Below are 18792 nucleotides of genomic sequence, written 5' to 3'. Positions count from 1 at the left end.
GTTCCCTGGTGGTGCTGATGCTGCTGGTCTGAGATGGCACTTCAAGGACCCCTGGGTTGAAGATGACAGTCCTGTGGGAATTTTCAATAATGGTGATGGTTAGAGCAATGATTATGGTGATGTTTGTCTTGTTAACCGACATCTGTTGAGCACTTACTGTGTGCAGGCCTGCATTTAGCCTTTGATCTTTACATAATTGCCTCGCTAGCCCCTCTCAGGGTCTTATTGACCCCTGTGAAGTAGTGTGCAGCTTGCCAGCTCTGAGCAACAGTCCTGGCTCTGCTGTTTGCCAGCCCAGTGATTTGGGGCAAGTCTTTAAACCCCTGTTAAGAGGGAATAATAGTGGTGGTGATGATGATGACCATAATAATAATGATGATGATGATAATACTGTGTAGGTTACTGGGAGTTACTGTATCAATCACTTGAAACAGTCAGAACTCAGCCGGTAGTGATAACTGCTCAGAAAGATTACCTATGATGATCCCTGCTTTATGTTGAGAAGATAGAGCCTCTGAAGGTTAAAATAGGTCATCCAAGGCCACACAGCCAACCAGTGGTGGGGGCAGGGGTGCTGAGACCAGATCTCTGTTGATAGTGCTTGTGAATAAGTATCCAGATACTGGTGTTGCCAATATGTGGTGTTGGAGAAGACTCTTGAGAGTCCCTTGGACAGGAAGGAGATCAACCCAGTCCATCCTAAAGGAAATCAACCCTGAATATTCATTGGAAGGACTGATGCTGAAGCTGAAGCTCCAATATTTTGGCCACCTGATGAGAAGAGTCAACTCATTGGAAAAGACCTTGATTTGCTGGGAAACATTGAGGGCAGGAGGAGAAGCGGACAACAGAGGAGGAGATGGTTGGATGGCATCACTGACTCAATGAACATGAGTTTGAGCAAGCTCCGGGAGATGGTGAAGGACAGGGAAGCCTGGTGTGCTGCAGTCCATGGGGTCGCAGAGTCAGACACAACTGAGCGACCGAACAACAACAAAGTCGGCGTTGCCTCAGGTCTTGAGGAGAGAAAGCAGATACCTTGTACCTTTGGGGAAGCAGAGGTGAGAGGAGACGTGTGGGAGGAGGAAGCGGGAGGAGAGTGTTTGTCCGCCATCAGCAGTGGAAGGCGTATGCGGTGATCACCGGCCCATGCAGCGAGGAGGAGGAGGCCCTGGGTGTGAGGGTCCCATGCCTGCGGCCTGCTGTTATCGTGGGAACTTCTGTACCGCTGGTGCCCAGACACCCTCAGGGGCCGGGGCAGAGGGCCATCACAGAGGCCCCAACACCGGAGCACCCGGCCTCTTGGCAGCTGTGGTCAGAAGATGTGCCTCCTGGGCAGGCCCTGGGTCTGGTCACTCACAGAGCGTGAGCAATGCGAGAGGGAGATGGAAGAACCCCCAGCCACCCACCAGGCAGACAATGAGCCCCAGCTCAGGCCTTCAAACAGCAAATGTAGGAGGATTCCACAACGATGGTTTCCTTCGCAGTCTCCTGCCTCTCTCTGAGATGGGGCAGACTTACTGCTTGTTAATCTTCTAGGGACACAAAGAGAACTGGAAAGTTGTGGATCCTTCCTCCGAGGAGGTGAGGGTGGAGAATGCTTCTTTGTATTGATAAAGTTGACCAACCATCCCAGTTTGTCTGGGATGCTGAGTTTCCCAGGCTCAGTGCTAAAACCTCGAAAGTTCTGGCCAACCTTCTAGGCCCACAGAGTTCTGCCTGCAGCCTCAGGGCCTCGCAGATGCCCTGGAGCCTGCTTTGGGCTAAGGAATCCGGCCCTCATCTGTATGAACTGAAGACAAGATATGTTCATGCGGGATTAGAAAAACTGGCCTTCAGCTCCTCACATCAGTCAGTGGTGAGAAGCAAGAAATCCAGTTCTCCCATCTTTAGTGGGACGGTGCCTGTCGGCTCTGAGACTCTCCAGCTTTTAACAGCAATATTAACTTCCCAGGGAGCGGGCAGGGCGGGGCCTTCTACTGTGAGTGTTTTTTCCTTCTGCAAAACCAGCAGCTTGTCTGGAATGGCCTGGATTTGGAAGGGATGTGGCAGGAATTGGCAGTCTGCAGGGCTGTTGGGTCTTTCTCTCTGCCTCTGACCGTCCAGTCTCCCTCTTGCAAGGACCCTTGGAATTCTGCTGGACCCACTGGGGTAATACAGGAGCCTCTCGTCTCGAGGTCCCTACCTTCGTCACATCTTCAGAGGCCTTGTGCTGTGCCACGTCACGTGCCCACATGTTCCAGGGATGGGGGTGGACGTCTTCGGTGGGCAGTTCTGTTATTCTGCTGATCACAGAGGCACAGCCTTGACCTTTAACCTGATCTTGTTTAGAATGGCTACTAAACCAAGAAGTGTCTTCAGGGCCTTGGCAATGTTGTCCAATCTCACTGAGCCTATGTTTCTGGCCTATAAAATGGGAATAATGTAGTCACCCATCTCACTGGAAGATGAAATGAGATGACAAGCAAAATGCAGCCCAGGGCTGGTATTCAATAAGCTCAGTCGACATTAGCTCTGCTCACCGTGACGGAGGCTGTTCACTCCACAGCTGGGTTAGCTCCTCTTATGTCTGCAGCCCTGGCTGCACCTGACAAACACTCAGCCTCAGGCTTCACCCCAGAGCAGCTGAATCTGTGGGGTCGAGGGGGAGGAGGGGGGATAGGAAGGGCATTACCAGGTAAAGATGCCGCAGCTGCAGTGAGGGTGGAGGCTCGCTGCCAAGGCCAGTGTCAGAGTCCAGCACAGGCCAGACGAAGGACTGCAGAAGAGGCAAGAGGGTGTTACCTTGAGCCGGCCTCACCTGAGGGGTGGTTCCGAGTCCGTAGGTACATCAGGGTGAGGTCCAAGCGCTGGCCTCCCAGCCCTGAATGAGTCTCCCCAGCTTTGAGAAACATTGACTAATTACTTTCAGACACCCAGTCTGAGGAGCGTTTTTCTACTGCATAAGTCAAGACCCTGATGGAAGTTGAACCCGATGATTGTCTTACCCAGGGCTTGGATGACTCGAAGACTAGAAAACAGCATCTCCTGCCCTTGCTTGAGACACAGCGGCTCGTGTGGCACCTGGAGTGAACCCAGATGCCCCCACGGCCTTCATGGCCCCGAGTGACTGGCCCCTGCTCACCTCCTCCCCCCTCTCCTGCCGCTTTCTGCCTGACTCACTGTGTTCCAGCCGCCCTGGCCCTTCTTTCTATTCTTTGGATATGACAAGTTCACTGCACCCCAGGGCCTTTGCACAGGCTTTCCCTCTGCCTGGGACACTCCTCCCAGAGATGTTGCCATGTCTGTGGGAGTCTGCCCGTATTAACTGTTCTAAAACAGCCCCTTAATCTTATCTCATGATCAGGTTTTGTTTTCTTCATGACGTGAGTTCCTCATTTGTGTATTTGTCTGTCTGTCTTGACTCCATGAAGGTAGAACCTTTATTTTGTTTCCCCCGAATCCTCTTGCATCTAGTACAGTGCCTGGCACATAGTAGGTGTTCAGAAAATATTGTCAAAAAATGAACAAATGAATGAGGGATGAGGCCAGGTCTCCCTGGAGAGACCGCTGAGGAATCGAGGTAGTGATGGTTACTTCCTAGGGCTTGGTGGGGTCAACATCCTGCCAACCAGCAAGCCACGTCACGGTTGACCCCATCAGGGTGTGACTGAGGGCCTAACCTTGACACTAATCACAGCCCTTCCCTTCTGCACTTTCAGACTTCCAGCATCTGTAAGACTGCTGTGCACGCGGGGGTCATCCGGAATGAGAGTGGGGGCTACGTGGACGTGATGCCCGTGGATAAAAAGAAGACCTATGTGGGCTCGCTCAGGAATGGAGTCCAGTCTGAAAGGTAGGGCTGCTTTCTCAGACACTCAACACCCAGGGCCTGTCAGGGTTGTTGGAGGAGGGCCACGGTGAGCGCCCTTTAAGATAAAGGTTGGACAGACCTGGCACATGTTCTCAGTAGAACACCCAGGACAAGCCTGTCCTTCTCTTCTCTCTTCATTTCTTTTTTCAAAAGGAGAGCTTGTTTCTATGCCCAGCGCATGTTTTTGTAGACAATTTAGAGGTGTCAGATAAGCCCCAAGGAAAACCATCACCCATTACCTCTCGCCTAGGGGAGTTAGGGATCTTTGGTGTGTATTCCTCTGGTCCTTTTTCTGTATGTATATGTGCATGGCTCCCCCAAGCCCCTCCCCCCAGAAGACAAAGGGATAAAGTTATAGTCACACAGCGGTGCTCTAGCTTTGTCAGAATATAGCTGCATTTTGTTACCCAACTAAGAGCCGAGTCTGGAGTGCAGCAGACCTAGGCTCTGCTTCTTCCCAACTTTGTGACCTGGAGCCAGTCGCCTGGTTTCTCGAGCCTCCGCTTTCTGGCCTGGAACGTGGGGAGAACTACAGTCCCCACCTCTGGAGGTATTGCAAAGCTGACGGAGGTGTTGCCTAGCTCTTCTGGCCCGGACACCAGCCACATTGGACTGGGGCCCACGCTGATGACCGCATCTTACTTTAATCACCTCTTTGAAGTCCCCTTCTCCAAGTACAGTCACATTCCGAGGGCACCGGGGATTTAGGAGGTCAACATGTGAACTTGAGGGTGGGGGCGCACAAGCCAGCCAGCCCATACCAGGGGAAATGATAAAGATTTTATACTTGGGGACTGCTTTAGAAAAGGAATATAAAGTGAAGGGTACAAACTGTGCCAGGCCCCATGAAGCCCGGGCTGTCGTGGCTCCCTGGCACTCCGCCGCTGTCTGCACCCTCCCAGCCTCCTGGGGCACTGCAAGGCCGGACCCTGCAGAATCAAGTGACGGGGATCCCGGTGGGGGGTAGGGGTTCGCAGGATGTGCTCGGTCATGGCCATTAGCCCCGAACACCCGGAGTTAGTGGCTTCTGCATTTCCTCCTTCAAAACCTGCAACCTCTGTGTGGGAGAAGCTTAATGAAGGGAAATTCCATTGATTTAATGGGAGGGAAATGAAGCAGCTGATTAGGTGGAATTTCCTGGTGGGGCTGGAAAGAAATCCCAGGACACCCATCTCTTGAGTTCACTGTGTCCCTTTGAGAGAGAAAACGCCTCGGTAAGAAGCTGACAGGCTGGCCTTCTTATCATTGAGAGGACCCCAGCAGCTCCACCCCTGCCCTAGGCTGGGACATAGCGGGGTCTCTAGGGAGGACTGGGGACTGACAGAATGTCCCCCAAAGTGCCTTCTTCCCCACTGTTAACTGCCCCCCTCCATCTGTAGTTTTCTTTGGCCAAAGGACCCGACTGAAATGCTGTCATTATAATTGCCCCTTGACATTCATGGCGCCTTGGTTCCAGGATCCCCCAAGGATACCCCAGTCCGAGGATGCTCAAGTCCTTATTGTTGTTGTGGTCGTTTAGTCGTTCAGTCATGTCTGACTCTTGTGACCCGATCGACTGTAGCGTGCCAGGCTCTCCTGTCCATGGGATCTCCCAGGCAAGAATACTGGAGTGGGTTGCCATTTCCCTCTCCAGGTGATCTTCCCGACTCAGGGATTGAACCCACGTCTCCCACATTGGCAGGCAGATTCTTTACCTCTGAGCCACCAGGGAAGCCCCCAAGTCCTTATACACAATGACAAAGAATAGGAGGCCGTCCACATCCACGGACTCCACAGCCACGGGTGGACGTGGAGTGGATACAGAGGGCTGACTCTGTCTTGTGGGCAGCCTTCCCCAGGCCCCACAGTGGTTGATGCGCCCTGCGCTACTCAGACAGGTTCTACTTAGCCAACAGTCTGCTTGGGCTCTTTCCTCCTGAGTAGGTCGTGCAGGCTGAATTCTGTGATCAGCTGAAATCTGTGGTGAGCTTCCTGACCTGTAGAGGGAAAATGATAGCACCCACCCCCAGTGTTGGGGGATACAGTGGGTCTCCAAGTGGGTTCCCCAGAGCAGCATCCAAATTGATGGGGAGTTTGCTAGAGAAGCACATTCTCTGGCCAACCCGAGACAGACACTTGGGGAGTGTGGATCTGCCCTCGGGGGCCCTGACGCCTGCTGGAAGGTGACCGCTGCTGCAGAGGGGGTGATGCAGGGTGACCGTGTCCTGGTCACAGAGTCGTACTGTCCATGATTCTAATAGTTTGTGATGTACTCTGTCTCTGCGGGGGTCCAGACCCATGCCGGGATGAGTGGGTGACAGATGGTGGTCCTCCCTGCACGTGCAGAGGGGAGAGGCCAGGCCAGAGGGGATGTGGGGTCCAAGGGCAGCCGGGAGCCCTCTGCACTGCTCGTCAGCTGGGTGTCCTGGGGCAGGAGTCTCCCCAGGCCTCTGTCAGTGTCTGCTGTGAGGATTAAATGAGAAAGTACGTGCAAAGCACTCACCAGCGGCTTAGAGCAAGCATCTAATAGACCTGCTGACCTGGCTGTTATGACACCTTAAGGCCTGTTTTGAACCTCAAGACACTATGATTCTTTTCATGTAGGGTCAGGTAACTCAACTATAGGAAGTAGCCTACGTGGATTGTTCCAGGACAAGGGAGAAAGCATCGTGCACGATTTACTCATTCATCCTGATATCCATCCATTACACGTGCTCTCACCCATCAGGTGTCACGCACGGGGTGAACCCTTACAGTGTCCCAGGCACTGGGACCGAGTGGGGAACACAAAGCCCCAATCTCCGCCCTCCTGGGACTTGTCACCTAGTTGCAGGACAGACAGTGCGGAAATAACAACTTCAGTAGCAGGGCACAGGCGTCTCTGCTATGGAGGGTGGTGCCAGGAACCGAGTACACCCAGCAGGGTCCCATCTTACTGTCTGGAGGGGCCTCTGTGGTGACATGGCTCCTGCAGAGATGTCTGGCTGCCCTAGGTAGGGCAGCCCCCTCCTCCCCTTCTTTAGATGGGACCTGAGCCCCTCTGCGTAGGGACCAGGGCTGAGAAATTTCCCTGGAGCCTGTTCCCATTAGGGACTGTGGGAACCCAGCCTGAGGCTGGACGGTGACTGTCCTCAGTGTCTGCAGGGCCCCTGGAGTGGTCATGGCTGTCCCGAGGGAGATGTGGACACTGGACATACAGCAGCCCATTCACAGAAAGCCACATTCTAAATTTGGGGAATCCTTCAATCAGTCAAACAAATGAAACCTCCTGAACAGAATTCTCAGTACACAGACCACAAGTTGGTTCTGCTTCAAAGTCTCTTTAGTTTAGCAATTATCTTTTTCTAGAAGAGGATTTCCTGAAAGTTTTGAAAGATGACCATGCAGAACTGGGACCACGTAAGAGGACAGGCACTTTCTCTCTCACACGCACATGCCCATGAAAGAAAGGAAGGAAAAGGAATCTGGGAGAACTTTAGATGTTGGGACCTGGGTTTGTCCAGATATTCTCAGAAAGAAGCTGGACATCTGGAAGAATATCAGTTCAGGATTTTTTTTCCCCTGAGGCCAGGACTGATTTTTAAAGACAGATTTCACAATGAGATTGGAAAATATACCAAACAATGACAGATAATACTCTTGGTCACAATGACCTCTTTACAGAGGTTGATGGTATATACGTGGATCGATGTTTACCCCAATGGTAGGCCACCTGGGGTAGCATTTATGGGCAGCTCCTGTGTGCTGGGCACTGTCCTTGGGGCTGGGGCCAGAGCAGGGACAGAAGAAGCCAAATTCTTGTCCTCAGACGCCTCTGTCTACTGCGGCATGTCCCAGATACATACTGTGAGCCACATATGGGATTTAAAAAAAAATTATTGGAGCAGTTGATTTACGGTGTTGTGTTAGTTTCAGGTGCACAAGACAGTGAGTCAGTTATACATATACATATATCTGCTTTTCTTTCTTTTTTTTTTTTTTGAGATTCTTTCCCCAACACATGGGGATTTTAAGGTTTCTAGTAATCATAGTGAAAAAGAAACAGAAAGGAGAGAATTTAGAGTACATTTCACTTCATCCAATGCATCGTTATTATTGTTTCAATACGTATGAACAGAAGCAGTGTTGGTGGGAAACTTGCACTCTTCTTTTGTTATAAGAGCTGGGAAACCCAGCAGGTGTTTTGCACACAGAACACATCTCAGTTTGGGTGAGCTGCATTTCAAGTCCTCGGTAACTACCGTGAGCCCTGGGAGTCTCGAAGGTGGGGTGTCTGAAACTGTCTCAACTTGTGCAGAAACTCTGGGAAGCAGAAACCACTGGGCTGTTATTTCCAGATGGAATGACTTTTGCTGGACCAAGCTGGGCTGCTTTCCCCCGGCGTCCCCCTCCTTCCCGGCTCCCATTTCCCAGCACTCTCAGATCTGTGCTCTCATTAGCTCAGCTCACCTCCCAACAGTCCCATGAGGCAGAGACCACAGTTACCCTCATTTATCAATAAGGACAGGGAGGCTTAGCAGAGAGGTTAAGCGACTTGCGCACGGTCACCCCACCAGTAAGCGGCAGGGCCCACACTTGAACTCAGACTGGTAACCAGCACACGTGACCCCTCACTGCAGACAGGTTGCTGACTGCAGAAGGGGCTGGGGTGAGCCTTTTACACCCCTAAGGTACACTTGTTTGTTTACAAATGTTGATTAGAAAAGAAATACTGACTTATTATTTAAATAATAGGGCTTCACTGGTAACTCAGACGGTAAAGAATGGCATTTGGGACCCCTCTGTACTGCTCACCAGCTGGGTGTCCTCGGGCTGGCAGTCTCCCCCGCCTCTGTCAGTGTGGCCTTACAATGCAGGGGACTCAAGTTTGATCCCTGGGTCGGGAAGATCCCCTGAAGCGAATGGCAACCCACTGCAGCATTCCCGCCTGAGAGTCCCACATACAGAGGAGCCTGCCGGGCTATGTAGTCTGCACGGTTGCAGAGTCGGACACGGCTGATCCACTAACACTTTCACTTTCTATTTAAATAATATGTCTAGGGATTAGAAAAAAAGAGTTCCTATAGGCATTCTGTTAATCTCTGTTAACTGCTTTTTTATAACTTTTCCAGGCTTCCCCCCCACCCCGGGCAATTCACATAAAAATGAAAATTATATTTTTATGGAGATTGTATTTTTTTCCCCTAAAAAATTATTTTCTGAAATTGTTTTATCCTAAAAAATATTTTCTATTTCATGAAATGAGATGAAGAGGTTTGACAATTCCTTGGGGATTGGGCTTAATAATAATAATTCACTTGCTGCCGTGCACCTACCCGCTGTTCCCCTGATGGGAGAATGCGGTTTCAGTCTGGTGAGGTGGCACTGTCCATGGCCCAGGGTCTGAGCTCCCAGAACCTTCCCTGGATGAGCTCATTCACCTCCCATACGGCCCCTGAGGAGGGGGTGCTTTTGTGAACTCTGTCCTCGAAGCAGGAACAGAGGCTCAGAGAAATGGATTAACCACCCCAAGGCCCAATAGATAAGATCTGGAACTATTTCTGTCTGACTCTTGAAGTTTCCTGGAAGATCAGTAGAGGGTGAGAAACTGGGGGAACAGATTAGAATATTAAAAAAATTGTTTATGTATGTATAACACACTATACATATAAATACATACATGTTAATGTATGCATATAAGTGATATTGCTTAATACTAAAAAAGATGTCACACATGTAAAGCCAGGAGAGCAATCCTCTGCCATTCTTTTGTCGCTGGGTTCCATACCCGCCTGGGGTTAGCTGCCAACTAGTGGACCGCCTGTCCCAGGACAGAGGTACACTGTCCTCTGTCTTTAATCCAGTCTCTATTGTGTGCTGCCAAACACCAACCACCTCCTCCCTGAGTAATTTTCGCCCACAGGAGTGAGCTTTCAGGACGAAGCCTTATGCTTTTGGCTCCTGGCAGACCTGCAGCCTCCCACCTCCCAAGGGGCTCCCGGCGTCTGAGCCCGGACTGCCGTGTGGGGTTGCCCAGTGTGGTGCTGGGCAGTGGTGTGGCCACAGTCCATCCATTTAGGATGAGGGTCAGGAAAGGGCCCCAGAGCATCCACAGAGCTGCATACATGTCCCAGCTGCACCTGGAACAGGTGTTCTGTTTGGGGCAAATCACGTCACCTCTTAGAGCCTTGCTTCCCTTTCTGTAAGTGGGAGGAACCCTGGAGATCTCTTCGGGGGTGGGGGGCTGCGGGGACTGGACAGGGTAAGATTACATAACGAATGGAGGCAGCGTTGGGGTGCGGTGGTGTGTGTGCCAGACACACCACTGGCTCGGAGAGGTGAGCACTGGTATCCAGGGCAGGCGAGGGGCTGTCGGAAGCCTGGACTCACTCCCCAGGGCTGGGCTGTGACACCATCCGAGGCTACAGTGCCTCAACCTTTCCCAGAGCTCCCATTCCAGTAGATCAGTGACCCTGGGGACACCCCAGGGGCTTCCCAGACCAGCTCCAGTTCTTCCCCAGTTCTCAGAGGGGGTTTTTATACTAGTTTTCCCTCCCTTCCCCCTCCCTTTCTCTCTCTTTCTCCCTTCCTCCCCACCCCCCAACTTTTCATAGTAAGATTAGAGAAATTTCAAGAAATAGTGCAAATAGTTTTAAGAAACTACTATCACAGAAAATCCCACTGTAAACACTCTGGTGGTTTCCTTCCAGATTTTTCCTATTTACACAGTAGCAGTTTATTTCTTAGTTTTCTTAATTAATTTTCCTGTTGGCTGCGCTGGGTCTCCGAGGGCTCACTCTAGTTTTGGAGAGCCTTGGCTGCTCTCTAGTCGTGGTGCACGGGCTTCTCCTTGCAGTGTCTTCTCTTGTTGCAGAGCACAGACTCTAGAGTGCATGGGCTTCAGTAGCTGCAGCTCACGGGCTCTAGAGCTCAGGCCCCATAGTGGTGCACGGGCTTAGTTGCTCCATGTAACATGGAATCCTCCCAGACCAGGGGTCAAACCCGTGTCCCCTGCATTGGCAGGCAGATTCTTATCCACTGTGCCATCAGGGAACTCCCTTGTGATTTTGCTTTTGTTTCTACAGAAAAAGGGATCAGACTGCCTGCATCGTTCTGTTAATTTTTTTCAGTCAACAACAGTTGTGAGTGTCTTCCCAACATTTCCCATGCCCGACATAGCCACACCATCATTTCCATGGCTCCATGCTATTCTGTCACATGGAGAGACCATCGTCTCTTTACCAAGTTGACTGACATCTGGGTTGGTTCCTTTTTTTTTGTTGTAAACAACACAGCAAAGAACATCTTTGCACAACCTATGTGCTTTCCCCACACTTTGCTTAGGTAACTTCCTGTTAGCAGCATAACCACAGCCACCAAACTGACCTCTTTCTGTGATGCATGGCATGTCTCTCCTGTTCAAGCCCTGCTGAGAAAAAAATCTCCGACTCTTACCAGGCAGGTCACCCCACCCACTTCCCCACCCTCCTGGTATAGCATCTGCCCCGTCACGGCAGTGCCCCTCATTGTCCTGCTCTCTCTCCTGGATACCTCAGGGCCTTTGCACCTGCTGGTGCCCAGCCCTGGGCCCTCCCAGCTCCTGCACCTCCATGGCTGGACCTTCATGTTGGTAACATCTACACAAAAATGCCAGCTCCCCAAGGGGCGCCCTCCTGCTGTGGGGTCTCCAGTCACCCCCCCACACCCCCAATCTAATCTGATCCTCAGGACCCACCACTGTCTGCAGCTACTCCTTACACCTATTTAGCAGTTGCTCTCTCACCCCCAGACTGTAAGCTCCGTGAAGGTAAGAACCCCTGTGTCCCCAACACCCACCCCAATGCCCATACATAGTAGGTGATTCAGTAAACAATGGTTGAACGACTGACAGAATGATGAGTTCAGCTATTTGTTCAGAACCAGTTGTAGGATTTTTAATATCCTTTATGAAAATTGTTCAATATATTTTGGGAACATCGTCCAATACCTTTGGTGAAAATTGTTCAGAAATGTTGTGCTGGTTTACATTCCCTTGTGGGAGCTACAAACTAACCTAGAAAGAGTCAGAGGGCAAGATTTAGAAAAGGAGGTTGTCTTGTAATTTATCAGGTCACGCTTGGTTTTCATCAGTCACACACAATTGTCAACTTTCCTAGCAGAACTGGAGCTCGGTAAATATCTGAAGCATGGACCTTGCCTGAGGCAGCGGGAGGGCCCCACCTGGTGTCGCGTGATACCCAGTTGGCCCACTGTCCGATGTGTTGAGAAATAAACCGCCCGTGCAGCAGAGCTTGCTTGTGCCTTCCAGGTGGGGTGGTTGTTGAGTGGGGATGTCTGGTAGGAACCTCAGGGTTCCTGTCTGGATGACAGCCTGAGTGGCCCCTGTCCCTGGCTTGATGGGGGCACCCCCTGTCCCATCCGTAGAGTTTCAGAATCACAAACTCTGGTAATTGTCCCCAGCACGTGTAATAGCCGAAGGCATGTGGCTCTGAGTGATTCTCCCAGACGATTCACTTGGGCAGAGAATCCAGGAAAGTCTTGCCCAGAGGCCTGAGGAGGGCCCTGAAATCTGAGCTTCTGAGAAAAATTGCGAGGCAGCCAGAGTCACCGCAGCCCACACCACAGTGTCCACCCTCTGCCTCCGCGGTCCATGGGGGCTTCTGGCACCAATATTCTGCTGTTTCTGGGCTCTGGACTTTCCCCACCGCCCCCTCTTGCCAAGGGCTCCCATCTGATACACATTTCCAGAAGACCCAGCTCAACCAAAAAAAAAAAAAAAAGAATGGTAATTACCTTAAAAAAAAAAGCCATCCGAGGAGCTATGCTGGAGACGCGTGGGTTAACAGGCCACTTCGCACACAGCTGAGGGGCTTGTGAATCATGGTAACCTTCCTGAAACACAATGCAGCAGGTTGCCCACATCACCAGTGGGCACATCCTCTGATATAGTAACTCCACTCCTAGGAGCTTATCCCTGGGTGCCCTCCTATAGATATAGGCAGCCCCATGGATCAGGTTGTTCTCTGTAGCATTGTTTGCAAAAGCAAAACATTAGAAATGGCTAAATATCCATCCTCAGGGACCCAGTTAACTATATGATAATAGCGTGGCGCAGTGGTAAAAAGCACCTGCCTGCCAGTGCGGGAGCCAGAGGAGACACGGGTTTGACTCCTGGGTCAGGAAGATCCCCTGGAGGAGGGCATGGCAACCCACTCCCGTATTCTTACCTGGAAAATCCCATGGACAAGGGAGCCTGGTGGGCTACAGTCCATGGGGTCGCAAAGAGTTGGACATGACTTAGCAACTGAGTACATAATAGCTTCCTACAAGAGAATACTATGCAGCTGGATCAAAAGCACGAGGAAGCTGTTTTTGTACAGGGAGCCAATGGCTGTAAAAGGGACAAAAACAAATGTTGACAGGATGTGGAGAAGCTGGACGATGCTTGTGTGTCACTGGTGGGAATGGAAAACAGTGCAGCTGCTTTGGAAAATAGCCTGGCAGGTTTTTAAAACGTTGAACAACAGCAACAAAAAAGAACAACAACAACAAAAAGTTGAACATACATTTAACATACGACCTAGTAATTCCACTCCTAGGTATAGAACCACAAGGAGTTGAAAGCACGCTGCTGCCGCTGCTAAGTCACTTCAGTCGTGTCCAACTCTGTGCGACCCCATAGACGGCAGCCCACCAGACTCCCCCATCCCTGGGATTCTCCAGGCGAGAACACTGGAGTGGGGTGCCATTGCCTTCTCTGGTTGAAAGCATACATTCACACAAAAACCTGTATGCAAATGTTCATCACAGCATCATTTATATTGGCTAAAAATAGAAGAAATCTCAAGTCCATCAACTGAGGAAGGGATTAATGGTGTGTGATCTACCCATGTGATGGAATATCACCTGGTAAGAAAAGTAATGAAGTGCTGAACACGCTACAACACGTTGCTGTTTTGTTGTTTAGTCACTAAGTCGTGTCTGACTTTTCCACCCCACGGACTGCAGCTTCCCTGTCCTTCGCTGTATCCCGGAGTTTGCTCAAACTCATGTCCATTGAGTCAGTGTTGCCATCCAACACCTCATCCTCTGTCGTCCCCTTCTCCTCATGCCAATTTTTCCCAGGGTCAGAGTCTTTTCCAGTAAGTCAGCTCTTCACATCAGGTGGCCAAAGTTACTGGAGCTTCAGCTTCAGCAACAGTCCTTCTTATGAATATTCAGGGTTGATTTATTTCAGGATCGACTGGTTCTCCTTTAGGGATGATTGGCTTTCTGTGATTGGCTTCTGTTCTGAGCGTGATGTTTTGAGGCCACAACATGGGTGAACCTCAAAACACCATGCCCAGAACAGAAGCCGATCATAGAATGTCACACACTGTGTGATTCCATTGACATGAGAGGTCCAGAAGAGGCAGGCCCTTAGGAACAGAACCGGCCCTGGGAACTGACTGTAAATGGGCACCAGAGACCTTCTAGGGATGACTGTAATGACCTGGACTGTGGATACGATTGCATAGCCCCCCAAAATCACTGAAAGTCACTGAATTGTCCACTTCAAAAGTGTGAATTTCATGGCATGTTGTATCTCAACGAAGCTGGGTTTGTTTGTTTGTTTGTTTGTTTTTTAAAAAGGATTTAGCTCCCATCTTGAGAGGGTGGTTTTTTTCTGGCTGTGTGACTTGTAGAAACTGACTTTCTCCTTGCTCTCATACTCTTGCCTGAAAAATAGGGATACGAATGGCTCCACTGTGGGAGGAAGTAAAGGCAGATAGAAAATGCTTCCTTTACAATTCAGTTCATTTCAGTTCAGTTGCTCAGTAGTGTCTGACTCTTTGTGACCCCATGGACTGCAGCATGCCAGGCTTCCCTGTCCATTACCAACTCCCAGAGCTTGCTCAAACTCATGTCCATCGAGTCGGTGATGCCATCCATCTCATCCTCTGTCGTCCCCTTCTCCTCCTGCCTTCAATCTTTCCCAGCATCAGGGTCTTTTCCAGTGAGTCAGTTCTTCACATCAGGACTTCCCTTGTGGCTCAGCTGGTAAAGAATCCCCCTGCAATGAGGGAGACCTGGGTTTGATCCCTGGGTTGGGAAGATCCCCTGGAGAAGGGAAAGGCTACCCACTCCAGTATTCTGGCCTGGAGAATTTCAGGGACTGTATAGTCCATGAGGTCACAAAGAGTTGGACATGACTGAGCAACTTTCTCTACACTCCTATACAATAGCCGAGCCCAACTGTGCTGCCTCTTTAGTAACTGGAACACATGTACTACTGTTTTAACACCACCCTATTAATCAGTCAAGCAGGCGGTTTCTCTTTGGGTTGACAGGTGGTAGCAAAAACCAGGCAGAAGTCCTGGAGGCTGAGTTGCATTCAGAGAGACAGGGGCCAGCAAATTCCAAGTTAACAGAAATACCTTAACAACCCAGAACTCGATTCAGACCCAGGCATGTCTGCAGAGGCAGGGGGCTTTGCCAGCTGCTCCTGGCCGGGGCAGGCCCTGTTCCTGAAGCTTTAGGAAGCATCTCTTGGCCACACTGCTTCCACTGAGGGGACCTGGGGACACCCAGCTCCCCCACCCCCAGCTCGATCCCTGCAGAACTTCTGGTAACATGCACTCTTCCTTCTTTTTCAGCTTGAGGACCCCTAGAGACGGAAAGGCCTTCCGCATCTTTGCTGTCAGGCAGTGAACTTGCAGGGCTGGGGAGAAGGGCACGTCCTCAAGACGGCTTCAGGGGTTCGCTTTTTATTTTGTCATGGGGGGTGGGGTGGGGTGGGCCGGGGATGTGGGGAGTCAGGAAGCTTCCTTTGATTGGCGTCCAGCGTCCCGTCTGCCGTGCCTTGGTCTCAGCTCCTCACGCTGGGAAGAGAGAGCACCCTGGGGTCCTGAGCAGAGAGCCGGTGATCATCCTGCCGAGGCCCGGGGGTCTCCCCGCGGAGGTGTCCTTCTATGGATGGAGAGAGGATTCCAACTGGAGGAGAGAATGAAGGACTCGGAGCTGACACTGTGAGGCGTTGGGGCCATGGGAAGAGGCGCATGGAGAACGCTCGGGAGGCGGGGGAGTTTCAGGGATGGAGTAGAGGTAGCTATTTAAAACATTCAGAAACACAGTCTGTCCCTACCAGTGGTGAAAAATGGGATTAATGTTTGCTGGTCAAACGGGCTGGGCCGTGGGACCCTGCCCTGGTGCTGGTCCTGCTCCCGTCCTGCTGCGTGCAGGCTGGTTCTATACACAGCAGTGCTGGCTGACTCCGAGTTCAGCCCTAACTCCAGAGATGTGTCTTGTCTTGGTCCTTCCCTACGTCCATGTGGCCTGTCTGTCTGCTGCCTCGACCTTTGGTCTCATTGAGGACTAACGAACCAGGACCCTTCCTTGATCCTTGCCTCGCTGCGGCTCACACCCCGCCCAAACTAGTTTTTGTGTCTCCCACCAGGGTCTTTGCTTAGCAAGTGATTCTGTATGAAGCCCAACTTTTAATTTCAACCCCTTGTTCTCTGTGGGTTCCACCAAGGTGTCCAAAAACAGCCAAAGAAGGGCTGTTTAGTTGCTGCCTTTAAAAATGGCACTGAAGTGTGCAGATTCCCTATCTGTCAGATGACCTATTTTTCTGCACTGGGAGGAATGGCTTCATTCTTTAGTACATTCCTCGCCGAGGTTAGCAGCTCTGGAAGGAGACACAGCCAGTGGTTATGAAACCATCTTGTGGCATAATAACAAGAGATGGTAACACACGCGGGGGATTTCTCTTCCTGTTTTTGTGGAACGGTTCTTGCCAAATGTTGCTGAGGCTCCGAGGAGCATGGTGCTCTCTGGCTCCCATCGCCATATAAAACTTCATAAGCCTCGACCCGAACCCACAGTGAAATAAAATACCCTTTTGTAAATAGAGTTTCTTTGCAGAAGGTAAAATTCCACCTTCCATCACCAGACTGGCCAATAGATCACTTTCGTGAATGCCAGTTTCAAAGTTGATTCCACCCTCAATCACCATATTTTGAAGGCAAAAGACCTAGAAAAAAGTTAAAAAAAACTAAGATAGTCTGGATGAGGAGCTCTACCTGGGGAACCAAGCTGGGGCTTCCTTTTAGCGTATTCCTAATTAGAGCAGAAACAGAAGGTAAATACTATTCCCAGCTAGAGGGAGTTTGTAGAAGGAATGAAACTGTTAACCTTGACAGAGCTGAAATGAGCAGGACTGTTTTTGCTTTGCACACTGTGGGCTTGTTATAATTCATAAGTACCGACTGTCGGACTCCAAATGTCAGAGTGGAAGAATTTGGTCAGGCTGTCAGATACTCATCTTGTCCCTGCCAAAGATCTGAGTCCGTGGAAACTTCTGGATGTTAGTTAGGTATTACACTGTTGGACTTCTGCTTGTCACCAGGCTTTGGTGGCTGTGACCACATCCAGACTCTGAGTTTGGGTTTTTAGAATTAGTGGCAGTCCAGGGAAATTTCAGTAGGTTTGCTTTTGAAGCATTCTGCTGGAGGGAGAATCTGAAACATCCGAGTGAACTCTATCATTTAAAAGTAAAATTCCCCTGTTCTTGAATGCTTCATTAACTGCCCGGTATAATGGACTAGAAACTCTTTGCCCAGGACCAGGTCTTGCTATCTTTTTCACTCTCTCAAACATTTTGAAACTGTAACCATTTATCTTCCAGAAATGAACACAGGGCTTCAAAGTAGAAGCTCTCCTAATCAGGGACCCCCTTCTCATTTAGTGTGTTTAACAGTGCCTGCGGTGCGTTCAGCACCTCACCCATGAAAAGATGATAAATCTGGCCGACAACATTACCAGGACCCCCCAAATACGAAGTTTTGGTTTCCTTCCGGTTTTCCCCATCATGTTCTGATTTTTCATACTGTCTGTAGGCTCACTCAGCCCGCAGCTTACACGTGTGCTTTTTTCTATGAAAAATGATGTATTTTACTACTTCCTATGTACAAAAATTTATTGTAAATTTATGTGTGCTTCGCTTGAACAGGGACCACGTTGCTATCGTTTCAATAAAACTGATTTGATTTCTAAAACGTTTCTGGGACTTATCTTTTATGACACACCTCAACCGTTTGTGTAATAAAACGTTTAAAAGTTCCTTCCAGGCTGCTTGGAGAAGGAAATGGCAACCCACTCCGGTGTTCTTGCCTGGAGAATCCCAGGGACATGGGAGCCTGGTGGGCTGCCGTCTATGGGGTCCACAGAGTCGGACCCGAGTGAAGCGCCTTAGAAGCAGCAGCAGGCTGGTTGTTTTTTTCCACGCCGTCCTCCCCGGAACGCGGCACACGGGCGTGGAGATGCTAATGACGGAAGGATTTCCATCTCGGATGTGAGTGAAGCTTAAGTCACGTGGGGGCGTGCGCACATGGAGGCGTGAGGCCCTTGGGGCCTGCAGACGTGGGAGCGTGAGGACGTGGGTGCGTGGGGACGTGGGGGCGTGAAGGCCTGTGTGCGTGCGGACGTGGGGGCGTGAAGGCCTGTGTGCGTGCGGACGTGGGTGTGTGGGTGCTTGTGGGGCCGGGCTTGTGGGTTCCGGTCGGCCGGGCTGGGCTGCGGCCTGAGGGGCTGCCTCTGACCACCTAGTCGCACGGCGTGGTGAGTACGACAGCCTTACCCTCACTCCATCAGCGTCCTAGTCCGCTCGGCTGCCCCCGGGGCTCCCACCGCAGAGCCTGCCGTCCCCACAGCTCTGGAGGCTGGAAGTCCAAGATGAAGGCTCAGAGGGCTGCTCTCCTTAGGCCTCTCTCCTGGGCCTGCAGGCGCCCCCTTCTCACTGAGTCTTCTCTGTTGGAGCATCCCTAGTGTTTCTTTTTTGTCTTAAGAGGACGGGTTCTGTAGGATCAATTCCTGCCGCGTAGACTCCGTTTAACCTTAGTTATCTCCTTCAGAAGGACTTCCTTGGTGGCTCTGTGGTAAAGAATCCGCCTGCAATGCGGGCAGATGCGGGTTCAGTCCCTGGGTTGGGAAGATCCCCTGGA

General features: G+C 50.9%; 1 protein-coding gene across 2 annotated transcripts in view; it reads left to right on the top strand.

The window, feature by feature from the left end:
* The window catches only part of CRISPLD2 (cysteine rich secretory protein LCCL domain containing 2), a 65530-nt gene extending 47683 nt beyond the window's left edge, over positions 1-17847 (top strand). For both annotated transcript variants that reach the window (XM_070451447.1, XM_070451448.1), the window contains exons 14-15: positions 3702-3835; positions 15448-17847. In XM_070451447.1, the coding sequence (XP_070307548.1) occupies positions 3702-3835; positions 15448-15502 (189 nt within the window). In that variant the 3' untranslated portion in view covers positions 15503-17847. The remainder of the gene's footprint in view (positions 1-3701; positions 3836-15447) is intronic.
* The last annotated feature ends 945 nt before the right edge of the window (positions 17848-18792 follow it).

This window comes from Odocoileus virginianus, chromosome 20, assembly GCF_023699985.2.
Source record: "Odocoileus virginianus isolate 20LAN1187 ecotype Illinois chromosome 20, Ovbor_1.2, whole genome shotgun sequence".
Classification (NCBI taxonomy): Eukaryota; Metazoa; Chordata; class Mammalia; order Artiodactyla; family Cervidae; genus Odocoileus; species Odocoileus virginianus.
Note: the sequence above shows the minus strand (reverse complement) of the source record. Positions and strands in the feature narration are given on the sequence as shown.